The 12,832-nt window shown below is 46.6% G+C and overlaps 1 protein-coding gene across 1 annotated transcript in view; it reads right to left on the bottom strand.

Moving 5' to 3' along the window:
• The window catches only part of DPP6 (dipeptidyl peptidase like 6), a 713,986-nt gene that overhangs the window by 162,292 nt on the left and 538,862 nt on the right, over nucleotides 1-12,832 (bottom strand). Inside the window, exon 7 of the mRNA XM_047850332.1 lies at nucleotides 7,903-7,984. Within this exon, the coding sequence (XP_047706288.1) occupies nucleotides 7,903-7,984 (82 nt within the window). The remainder of the gene's footprint in view (nucleotides 1-7,902; nucleotides 7,985-12,832) is intronic.

The raw sequence follows: 12,832 nt of genomic DNA, 5'->3' as shown, positions 1-12,832 counted from the left end.
TCCCGTTACAAGATGACTAAGTTCTGGGGATCCAACGTCCAGGTTTCTTATAGGAACATATTCCCTCCGTTTGAGGGATCATTTCTGGGGTGACATCGGAGCAGGGGAATTGCCGTCACCTTTAATGGCCTTTTCTAAGGAGACGGACAGTTGCCAACCTGCCAGGAGCTACAGGCTTGGAGGGACAGGGGCTGATGGGAAGCTTTCTGAACAGCATCCTTCACCACCTGCAAGCTGGAGAAGAGCCAAAGAAGAGCCTGAGCCCTCTGGGCGCCCACCCACACACCCGTGTTATCTCCCTGCGTTACCTGTAGCCTCACTCACCTTTGGACACATACCAAACACTCATTTGATGACATTCCTGTTTTTTTCCTATTCTCTACATTTTGGTTAAGCCAAGTAATAATCCTAATAGCAGCAGCACAACAATCCATCACTTACTGAGTATTTTCATTATATGAGGTTCTACACCATGTACTTCTAATAAATTAACCGAATCCGTACAGTGACCTCTACAAGATACACATTATTATCTCCAGTTTACAGATGAGGAAACTGAGGCTTGGAGAGATTAAGTGCCTTAAGATCACACCTTGGGCAAGTGCCAGAACCCAGACCTGAAAGTGGCCTCCTACTCTACAGGTTTTGTTTTTAACAGCCTTAAAAAATAGGAGGGCCTGGGTGACTCAGTCGGTTGAACATCTGACTTCAGCTCAGGTCATGGTCTCACGGTTCGTGGGTTTGAGTCCTGCATCAAGCTCTGTGCTGACAGCTCGGAGCCTGGAGCCTGCTTGGGATTCTGTGTCTCCCTCTCTCTCTGTCCCACCCCGACACACGCTCTATCTCTCTCTGTTTCTCAAAAGTGAATACATGTCAAAAAAATTAAAAAAACAAAAACAGGGGCGCCTGGGTGGCTCAGTCGGTTGAGCGGCTGACTTCAGCTCAGGTCATGATCTCAGGTCCGTGAGTTCGAGCCCCGCATTGGGCTCTGTGCTGACAGTTCGGAGCCCGGAGCCTGCTTTGGATTCTGTGTCTCCCCCTCTCTCTACCTTTCCCCTGCTTGTTCTCTCTCTCTCTCAAAAATAAATAAACTTAAAAAAAATAGAACTGGGTGGCTCCATTGGTGGAGGGTCCTACTTGTGATTTTGGCTCAGGTCACGATCTCACAGTTTGTGGGTTCGAGCCCTGCGTCAGGCTCTTTGCTGACAGCTCAGCCTGGAACCTGCTTCAGATTCTGTGTCTCCCTCTCTCTCTGCACCTCCCCCACTCATGCTCACTTGCTATCTTTCTCTCTCTCAAAATAAATAAATACACATTAAAAAAAGAGAGCAAACTAAAGGTTCTTCTCCTTCTAAGGCTCTAAATGAAGACCTTTAGATTCTGAGACGGAACAGGCAGTTGTAATGTTACAATGAGGTTTTCAGATAAGGGCTTGTCGTTCAGGGTTGGGTTGTCCCTGGGTTCCTGCCGTCTTGCTCCCGGCGTGGTAGCAGGTGTCCTGGCTGCACCTGCCCATCCCTGGGTGAGGGCGGGGCCTTGCGGTGACTGCCACCCACTCGTCCTTCCGTCTGCACTTGGCTACCTCACGGAGAGCAGGGTCCCTGCGTGGATGCCAGTGTGTCTGCAGATGCCCACACCCGCACGGAGTGAATTCTCAGGTCTATTACCTGTCTGCTCTTTATTCCCTTTAACAGAGCATTTTGGTGTTTCAAGAACAATCTCTCCATCTGGTATCTCATGTTGAACTACTGACATTTTGGTGGCGTGAATTTTTACAACGCTAATCGCTATTTTTAAAAAAAATTTTAAACATTTATTTATTATTGAGAAACAGAGACAGACAGAGCATGAACATGGGAGGGGCAGAGAGACAGGGAGACACAGAACCCAAGGCAGGCTCCAGGCTCCGAGCTGTCAGCACAGAGCCCGACGTGGGGCTTGAACTCACAGACCGCGAGATCATGACCTGAGCGGAAGTTGGACGTTTTACTGACTGAGCCACCCAGGCGCCCCATCTAATGGGCTATTTTTAAAGGTTCTTTTCCTTTACAGGAGAAACCTAAGTGCTCTGCAGTGGCCGAGGGTGAGCACAAAAACCCTTCAGCTCTAATTCTTCCGGATTGTCCACTGACTCCCAGAGGCATGGCTTGTTTGCTATGAGTCCACAGGGAGCACGAGGCGATGCTAGTGACCCCGGGAAGTGAGACCCTCGCTCTCTTTTGCTGTTGACATGTTAGAAAGAACCCTCGGTAAAATGGTGCGCTAAAAAAAAAACAGTGCGCCCAGAGGACTCAGAAGAAGCTGATTTGTAGAGCTTGGCTTCTTTAGAACAGACTCAGTCATTTGACCGTGGCAGTTGTTACGTCACAGACCTAAGGACGCGTGCCTCTAACCACTAAGGGGGAGGATGGTCCAGGGCTCCTGCAAAGGTGCTCACAGCAGGCAGCTCAGAGGACACGGGTGGAAAAGGTTGCATGGGGGAGGGCTGCTGGGACCCTGGAAGGAAAGTCTGACGGAAGGTGGGGCTTGAGAATCCACAATGAAAGCGGGGGCCTGGTTGGTCCCCCCAAGGAGGCCCAGGCTTCAGTCTCGGCTGAGACTGTGGCCAGGAGCAGAACTGCTTTGCAGGAAGAACACCAAGCGGCCAGGGAATGACGGCATGTCCTCACCGTCAGGAGGGCTTTGCTGCAGCGGGCATCACTGCACCAAGACTGGGGGCCCAAGAGTCCTGGCTGGAAACTCGGCCAGCACCCACGAAGGGATGCGGGGCAGTCACGCGTCCTGCCATGGACAGGACACGGAGATGCAGCGGGGCGGGCAGGGCAGCACGGAACAGGTGCAGGTGCCGATGGCTAGTAACCGCAGTGATGGGTGCCTTGTCCACGAGGTGGAGACAGCTGTGCCTCGCTTCTGCATCTCCGGCATTTAGTGAAACTCCAGCGTCTAGAGCACAGGAAGTGTTCAGTGGGAATTTACTAAACCGTGAACAAATGTGTGAGCGAATGATGGTCAAAACTGTGTGTGCACAAAGGACTGGCCTTCAGGTCCCTCACCGGTCGCTGGCTGACCAACCACAGCAACCGCCGGTCACCCCCATCAACCCGAGAGCTCTCAGGGCCGGGAGAATGTTCCAGAGTCCAGTCTGCCCTGCGACCTCGTCAGGAGAGCTGCTATCTGAGCCATTTACAAAGAAGCCACTGAAGCAGATTCCTCGAGTCTCCTTGGGGAGTCATTCTGTCCATGACTTTCCCCGGAGAAGTATCCTAGGGTCTATCAAGCCATGTAATCAAGGCAATTTTTCACACAGTGTAGCTGAAGTCCCCCCATCTGGGTAAACATAGTTAATTTTATTCCCTCGTTTCCAGGAAGACACAGAGCAGTCTCTCACTGTCATCCACACCACAGCCTTGCGTGCCTCGGGAGACTACGACAGAGTCGGCTTCCTGTTCGACGCGGGAGAGCGGAGCCTGTGAGCATCCCTCCGTTTTCTTCTGCTGGACTGTCACCTGTATGCCGGGACCGCTCCGGTGGCAGTTCTGGCAGGTTCCCCGGCCGGCTACCCTATCTGCTCGTCATTTGTCAGGTGCTGAAGCCACCTCGGTGTTAAAGAACTCCCAAGAGGCTTATTAGACTCCCCTTTCAAAGCTGTCCATTTGTCACCATCATGGTAGCAGGCCAACCGAACAGGAGACCATTTTCGTCTCTGATCATCCAAGTAGGCCAGCAAAGATGCCAGCCTCCAATCCTTACTGTTGTCTAATGCCGTGCAATCACATTTGTAGAACTTTCCACGGCACTTGGCTCCAAAGGGAAACACGCAACAATTCTCCAAAGTACCCTATGCGTGCGCGCTAACCGGCTAAGACAGGCCGAGGGGGCCTGAGCTCCAGGAGCATGCTAGAGACGCACAGGAGGCCCCCGCTTCTGACTGTTGATTTCAACTCAGGTCGTGACCTCACGGCTTGTGAGTTCGAACCCCACGTCAGGCCCTGCGCTGACAGTGCAGAGCCTGCTTGGGATTCTCTCTCCTTCTCTCTTGGGCCCTCCCCTGCTTGTGTGCTCTCTTTCTCTCTCTCTCAAGATAGATAAATAAACAAACATTAAAACGATGTCCTTGCAGAGATTATGTATTAGAAGATGCAAGGCTACGTTCAGACGGACAAAGAGTCATATTGAAGGTTAGCAGAGACAGGACTTCACATGAACAGACACACACGTAAGGGGGAGGGCTTCACCAAAGATCAAAGAAGAGAAACTCAGAGAAGCACTCCATGTAGGCCAAAGTTTATCTGCAGGGGATAAAGTACGGGGAAAACTTTAGAAATCACGTGTTTTCAATGTGAATGGCTATGTCCACTGACCACATTAAGATGGAGGGGAAGACACTTCCTCAACCCTTTACATATATTTTCTCCCTTAATCTCATTTAATCTAGCCAAATCCATTTTCCTATTTTTAGGCTCAGCAGGCTCCTCTAACAACGGGCCCATCAGGCAGTACTTATTACCTAAGATGTGAGCGGAAGGTCCGACAAAAGTTACCCTAGGAGGCAAGAGTCAGTAACTGGAGGCCGTGTGGAGGCATGAGAGAACGCTGTTAGCCTGCTCCCAGGGTGGAGTGCCGTCTCCCTGGGACTTACGGGGTCCCCGAGCCAAAGGGGCTGCTGAAATCACTCCTCACCAGGAGGTGAGGATGCTCAGAAAGCCCTCCGGTGAACTTGAACTCCAGTTGTGTTCTCTGTTCCCGAAGGAGCATCACTCAGTTTAGTCTGACTCTTTATAATTAGAGTAGATTTCCTTCGGGGAGTATTATTTGCTTTTTCAAGTAAACTGGCAATGAGGGGTTTGTTAGTGTCTTTGCAAAGCCTGCTCATGGGTTGCAGACTTTCTTTGCCGAGAAAGCGAGCCCCGGGAGTACCTGTCACCAGGGTGCTGGTCCCCGGGCCAGGCTTTCCTCAGTTGAGGACAGCCGAGAGAGCGTACGATCCCCCCGAAACACGGGTCAGCAACCACAGCCTTGGGCCAGAATATCTGTGTGTGTAAATAAAGTTTTTTTTTTTTAATTTTTTTTTAACGTTTATTTATTTTTGAGACAGAGAGAGACACAGCATGAACGGGGGAGGGGCAGAGAGAGAGGGAAACACAGAATCGGAAGCAGGCTCCAGGCTCTGAGCCATCAGCCCAGAGCCCGACGCCGGGCTCGAACTCGCGGACCGCGAGATCGTGACCTGAGCCGAAGTCGGACGCTTAACAGACTGAGCCACGCAGGCGCCCCAGATAAAGTTTTATCAGAACAAAATACTGTCCATCTCTTTCTGTGTTGACTACAACCGCTTTCTCTCTACAACAGCACAGTGGAGAGTTGAGACCCAGACGTTCCTGTGTGGGCTTGCAAAGCCTATAACACCTGCTACCTGGCCCCTTAAGAGGAACAGCGTGCTGACTCCTGCATCCTGTACACGACGCTCTCCGGGGTGAGTTATATTGCCTACCAACCACACTCAGTACAAGAACTGTATAATAAAAACCAGAAGTTCAAAAATGTTAATAACTCAAAAATTCCCTGAGCACATTAGTACTTTTGGTACTAAGCCCAAATACTGGCAATTATTACTTACCTGAACATTCATTTCCTTGGAGCAGAAAGGAAGTTGAACTTCCCTACTGTTAAGTAATGTCCTGAACATCCATACAGATCGTGGCTGCTTGTCTGCACCCAGTCACTTTGTGTTTAAGTGACTGAGGGTCACAAGGATATATTATGTAATAAACCCATTCATGCATCCATTTAAAAACATTTTTTTAATGTTTATTTATTTTTGAGAGAGAGAGACAGAGAGACAGAGTACGAGCAGGGGAGGGGCAGAGAGAGAGGGAGACACAGAATCCAAAGCAGGCTCCAGGCTCCGAGCTGTCGGCACAGAGCCTGACGCAGGCTCGAACCCACGAACTGCAAGATCATGACCTGACCCAAAGTCGGACGCTTAACTGACTGGGCCACTCAGGCACCTCCATGCATCCATTTTTGACCTCAACAAATATATCCTGAGCACTAGGCGCTGGGCTAGGCACTCAGAATACAAGATGACGGAGCTGGATGCCCAGATGAAGCTGGAGGAACAGAGGAGAGACCCCAAGTTCACACCAAGAAATCCAAGTGATGGGAGTCTGCACGGAGACACGGGAGTCCAGAGACGGAGCCAGCAGTGGGGAGTGGAGTCAGGGACGCTTTCTCAGAGAACCTGGTGCCTACTTAGCTTTGCTGCCAGTTCTTTAAGAGGTTGAGCAGGATGACTGTGACCCTTCAGCCCACCCCCAACCCCTAGAAAGCAGGACACGAGCAGCTTCAGATACAGAAGGGGCTGGCCTAATACGCAAGTGGCCTAGAGAGGGAACATTCTGCAGCTCCATCTGCCTGCAAATTCCAGACAGAATTCTAAAGTGTGTGTGTTTGCTTGCACGGACGTGCTCACACCCATCCTTCTTTAGGAACTGTGGGTTAAATTTACCGTAAACCAAAAGCCCTTTCCAGAAGGCAGGACCAGGTTGTGCGACCTTGGTTCCAGGGTCTGGCCTCTCCTGGGTGCTGATGGGGAAGCGTGAGTCCCTAAGCTTAGTGATAATCACCAGGACACAAGGGAAGAGGCCGAGGGCCTGCCGGGAAGAGACGCTGACCAGTGTGTGAGTCATAATGTCCTCACCCTGACGCCTGTATGGAGGCTGGGCAGTGGCCCCTCAGGAAGGCTGCCCGTGAGCTCTTCCCCGTGTCGGGGAATGAGGCCGGCGTGCAAGGCTGTGGGCAGCGGGCTGCCCGAGGACCGTGGAGACTTGGGAGAGCCTCTGTGGAGGCAACATGTCACTTGTACGGAGTGATCTGACGGATATGGGTGCACTTTGCTCCCAGACACACCTTCCATCATGACATCAGAGGGACTTAGAGTCAGCTGTTGGAGACTCAGTCACACGAGTCTCGGGCTTCCACAACGTTCTATGACGTTGCGGCTTCTCCTTGTGGAAGAGTTAGCGTCTCTGAGGAAAGGTGAGTTTCGTCTCCTTGTAACTGAGTTGGCAGGGGGTGTTCACCCGCCTCCTGGCCCCCCCTTCCCCCCAAGTCACAAGCTGACTCCCACTGGGGCTAAACATGCTTTTCGAATCCTGATTGCTGTGTGTTGGGCACTGGGGACCCTTTAGTCATAGCTAGGACAGTTCTGTGGCCTGTATTTTCCTATTTCCTTAAGTCATTTCAAGGAAATGGAATTAATATGCAACCAGTATAACCATACCATTGGGAAAAATAAGATTATTTCAACTCCTAAGACAACAGACAGACTATCCAGTACGGTCTCACCTCAAGCTTTTTAAAATAATCATTTTCTGTGTTATTTTAGGAAAAGTGTTTTTAAAGTGCCACTGTATGTAATCAGCATCAAGACGCAGAAGGACATGATGTGAAGCCACGAGGCAGCGCTGGCCGCGTGCCGACGCCGCTCGCAGGGAGGACGGCTCCACGATGGCCAGCAAATCCACCTTCTCCCAAAACCCTCCGAAGAACAGAGCCAGGCTTCCAAGAGCAAAATGAAAGAAACCTGCAACGGCTCCGTGACTCTGCTAATTCCCATTGGTCTTTTCAACGAGGTTTACCTCCTTGACCTCACGGTACGTCTGGAGTCTACATGCAGCTAGCTAAGTGGGGACCACTTCAAGGGTCTCAGATCTGGCAACCGTGTTACATAATTCTCTAATCAAAAAAAGAAATGTCCATTTTACACAGGCGAATATTCTGGTGTACCTTTCCAAAGTTCAACTCATGCAAACACAGACCCTGAACGTAGTGAGCAGATCCCGCCTACAATGTGTAAACTTCATCAAATTCAAACCTGGTCACTGAGCTCGATTGGCTTACCAGCTGCTGGCCTTTGGGGCCCCACCCTGCATACTGAAGCTTCGCATTGCTCACTTCCGGTGGGTCCAGACTTTGAGGGTCCCTGAAAGAAAATAAATGAAGAAACAACCAATCAATCAATCAACATGGTGGGAGACAAGAATGGTCTATGTTTATCCTCCTCCTCTCATTTCTTCCCTTCAGCCACTGTCTGAATTTCAGAAGCTCGTGTTATTAAATAGTATGTCTCAGCCTTCCATTAGACTTCTTCAGAATGAAGCTGAGACTGGCCCGTCACTGTTTAACCCAAATAGTAAATATTTATCAAGAGACAACCTGCAGAGGTCTGTAGGTCAGTTATTAAAACATCCAACACCAGTCAATGTTACAAATGGAAATGCATGACTATGCAGTGGCAAGCCCTGTGGCTTCTGTCTCTATCTTGGGTTTTCCTGGCAGATGGCTTCTCTCCTAAGCATACTGCTAGGTCATTCTGACCTTCCAAAACCAGTGGCCTCAGGACAGACTTCACCCTTTGGTTTACACGGGGAGGGAGGGAGGGAGGGAGAGAGAGAAGTAAGGAAAGGGAGAGGGGAAGGTTGAAAGACTGTCTTCCTTTCAGACATCACTGAGGTTCTTTATTTACTGATATGCAAAATACCATGCTAACAAAATCCTGCTAAGGTGCTTAAATAAATGTCATAATGAACATGAAAAAAACCTAACACTTGTATAGGTCTGAAATATTTCAGTATATTTTGTAGCTACTATTATCTACAACATGTGGAAAAGACTCATTTTCATATGTTTTTCAGATGACGTTATATCTGTGTTCTGCTGGATGGGCCTGACTCTGTCGGGTTTACGCCTTATCACTTGGCTATGATGTGCGTCATGCAGAAGGCATAGCTGTGAAGGTGCTCATTCGTCCACTGAGAGGCTGTGGCTGAATGGTCTCTGAAAAAGGAGGAAGGTGAATTTTAGGAGAACAAAGGAGATGAGGCAGAAAGGGAAGGGAGGCAAAGTGAGTAGGTGCCGACTCTGGGCTTGAGTCAGCAGAAACTTCTAAAGTTGCTAATACTTAATAATACTACCAGGACAAAACAGAATTCACTTAAGAGTAAAAAGCACTGGTGAAGGCGAGATAGTCTTCAATACCCCCGCGTAGTTTTAGATGGGGTCCCTGGGTCTAAAGAGACCAGGGAATCTTGAAGATGGGGTGATTAGGTGCTAAGTAGTGGATGACAATTGATAACAGGACTCAGCCGGGAAGGCTGATGGCCAGGCATTTAGAAGAATAAGGGAGGGGTCTTAACATTCCCAGTTGCAAAGGAATCTTAACAAACCCTACCGTGTGTATGTCTTTAATGTTTCAAACTATTTTCATAACATGGGTGATTTCCTCTTTAACCTTACATAGGGAAAGGCTTTCTAAGGAGGATTCAAAATCCAGAAGCAATAAAAGAGTGATAAATTTGACTACATAAACATTTTTAAGTTTTTTTTGCCTCACAAAGACATCATGAACAAAAGGCAACTGACAAACTGGGACAAATTATTCATAACATGTACCATGGACAAAGAGCTAATATCCATAATGTATTTAAAAAACTCTAAAATATCGAGGTGACAAAAGACAAAAAAAGTAGAAACAGGAGAAAAAGACATGAGTGGACAAATCACAAAAAGGATATAAAAGGTCCTCAGATATATTAAAAAGCACCAAATGCATGCCAAATTATAGAAATAGAATCAGTGAATCGCCGTTTTTCACCTATGAAACTGCTCCCCGACGCCCTCCCAAAAAAGAAAGAAAAGTATGGCACACTGTATTGGTGAGGCTGTGAGGAAAAAGGTGTTCTCATACTTTGCTGGTAGGCATGAAAAATAGTGCAGTCCTTTTAGAGCGAAATTTGGCAACACCTAATAAAATACACACTTATCCTTTGAACTACATCACTTCCGGGAAGATATACCTCTAACAATGCAAAAATAGATATGCAGAAGGTTATGTTCATTGCAGCTCTGTAATGACAAGACATTGGAAACAATACGTGGCTGAAGAAACTATGGTTCATCCATACAATGGTACTATGGTACAGCTGCAAGAAAGAACGAAGACCTCTATAAACTGATTGTTGTGATTTTCATCATGGAGTATGCGAAGTCCAACAGACCATCTATAGTATGTGACCCATCATATAAGAAAGGGATCTAAGAAAATACACATACGTACATCCTCATTTGTGAAAAAAAAAAAAAAACCACACAGGAAGCAGAAACCAGAAGTTGGTTATGTATAGGCGGTGGGTGGGAAGAAGGAGGGATTGGGCATGAGGTGTCTGCATGAGGAAGGAGAAGCACTTCTCTGGGGTATGTTTATTGGTATAACGTCCAGTCTTAGCCCGTAGTGGGGTTTCACATACTTTTTGCACACTCCAAAAACAAAACTAACAATAAAAAGCAATCAGGACGTGGGGGAACCCAAAAAAGAATAGCAACACCACAACAAAGTAAAACCCTACTTCAGATAAATCACAAAACTACATGGAAGGGTGGGGAAGGAAAGAACCAACATAAGCAATATCAGAAAACAGTATCTCGACTGGATACCATAAAGCTAAAGACAAAAAGATCACTCTGAACTATGGGTTAGCAATTCTGAAACTACTTAATGTGTGTGCTGGAATTAAACTACTCTGAAAATATATACATACATTGGAGATAATGAAAACCAGTTTTCTTACTGTTGGAAAAACAAGCTACAAGGAAAAGGGGAAGGCTAAAATGAACTGTGTGGTGTTGGCCTGGAATGAGAGGTATTGGTGCAAACTCATGGTTTCTAATACACACATAGATGCAAAATGTAGATATATGGGTGTCCAGGGGTTAGTGTGCATACATATATGTCCTTGCTTTGTTCGTGGAGAGGCTTAGAACTGATGACCCCCAGAAACAATAGCACACTCAGTGCCCGTATCTTGGTCTCTAAACACCATTATCCAATAAAATAAATAAGGCTCCTCCTCGGAGAAGTAGTTGTATCCAGGCTGGAACAGGGAAATACAGGATGAGTCTGGAACATCTTATGGGGCCAGAAAATGAGGAAATACTCAAGAAAGACAGAAAGAAAGGAATCCTTGTTCAAAGAATGCAGAAGCCAACCTAAAGGAGTTTCTCATGGCCAAAGCTGGAAAAATATGAGTGACAAAATAATTAATAATAGTATCAGATTCATCCATGGAATAAAATCAATATCCATGAGTCCATACTAATATAAATAAGTAATCAAATACAGAAACCAGCTTTCTTGTAAGAGAATTCCAATTAATAACAGTGAAAAAGAAAGGAAAGAGTATCACCCTTAGACTTACATTAATGAATGCCGCAGACAAGATCTACTGGTGGGTGCTTAGGTCAGTGAACCCAAGTTTGAAGAGAAACAGGATTTGCATAACCTCAAAGTATCTCCCCTCAAGATATTTATCAGTCATAAAGGAGAAGACAGCAACTTTGCAGTGGAGAAACTGGTAGACAGCAACCTAACTAAGAGATTGAGGTCCATGTCACTGGAAATAAGACACATCAGCATCATCATGAACACTTTGGTACAATGTGCTGGGAAGGAGAAAAGCGTCATCTATGTGGTATTTTCACCAAAAATGCATAACCTCACTTCAATCGTGAGAAAACATAAGACAAGCCCAAATTGAGCCTCACTTTACAAAGCAGCTGACCAATAACCTTTGGAAGTGTCAAGATCATGAAAACAAGGAAAGGCTGAGGAAATGTTACAGACTGGAGGGGATTAAAAAGAAATAATGTCTAAAGGAACGTGGGATCCCAAGACAGAAAGGAGACACTGGTAGAAAAATTGGTAAAATTCAAATAAGTTGGATTAATAATACTGTGCTAATGTTAATTTCCTGCCCTTGATAATTACACTGTGGTTATAAAATACACTAACAGTACTGCAGGAGTATAGGAGAAGTAGGGATAGGGATATAAGAGAATGATTTGTACTGTTTTCGCAATTTTTCTTTGTTTAAAATTACTTTAAAATAGAAATCTAAACAAAATTCAAAAAATTGAATAGGTTATATCTCATTGATTATAACAAATATTATAGAAATGAATTAAAATTAGAGAATTTCCTTCCCACGATACTGCAATCTTGATATTGAATTGACGAAAAAGTCTTTAATACTAGCACGGCATAAGCACTCAATTCATGCATCTGAGGTGACAAACAAATGAGTAGGGATAGATGGGTTATGGTGGTGGCTCTAAGTAAAAGATGTTTTTGCAAGGTTAAAGACAAACCTAACAAATTCATTTGGCCTGGGTTTATCCAGAATTTTCCAAGCATGGAGCACAGCGTAGGAAAAAAGAAATGTTAAAATTCCAGAGTCTTACTGAATACTGAAATTCTCTTTGTTGGGTAATGAATTCCACTGTCTGGGATAATCGAGAACAGCAGGAGATTAGCCTCTCTTTCACCTAACAAGTGTAAATTCCTATAAATGCTATCCGGAAGTGGTATCTCCAGGTAGACAGAGTGTCCTAGAAGATTTCAATACCACGACCACATGTGCATCTCTCTTTTGTCACCTTCACTCCTTCTCCAGGGCTCACATACATATACCCTCTTCCCCTCATGGCCAACACATCAGACAAGCTTCTACAACCTGAAGACAGCAGAGGCTAGCAGGAAAAGCCAAGTTCCAGCAGGAGCAGGAGGCTGGGTGCAACTCTCAGACCAGCCTTCATGAGGAAGCGAGATAAGAGTGACCCTTTCCCCTAAAGAAGGGCCGGGAAAATCAAGAGAAACAATCACTATTTATAAACTGTCACACAGTCTAAGGACGGAACTGTCTTTATTTTTCCCAGCTGGTGCATCTCTGTAAGTTAAATGCCCCCACGATGCCTTAGAGCTGCTTCAGTCCGTCTT

This window comes from Prionailurus viverrinus, chromosome A2 (genome assembly GCF_022837055.1).
Source record: "Prionailurus viverrinus isolate Anna chromosome A2, UM_Priviv_1.0, whole genome shotgun sequence".
NCBI classification, from domain to species: domain Eukaryota; kingdom Metazoa; phylum Chordata; class Mammalia; order Carnivora; family Felidae; genus Prionailurus; species Prionailurus viverrinus.
This window is presented reverse-complemented; position numbering and strand designations above follow the sequence as displayed.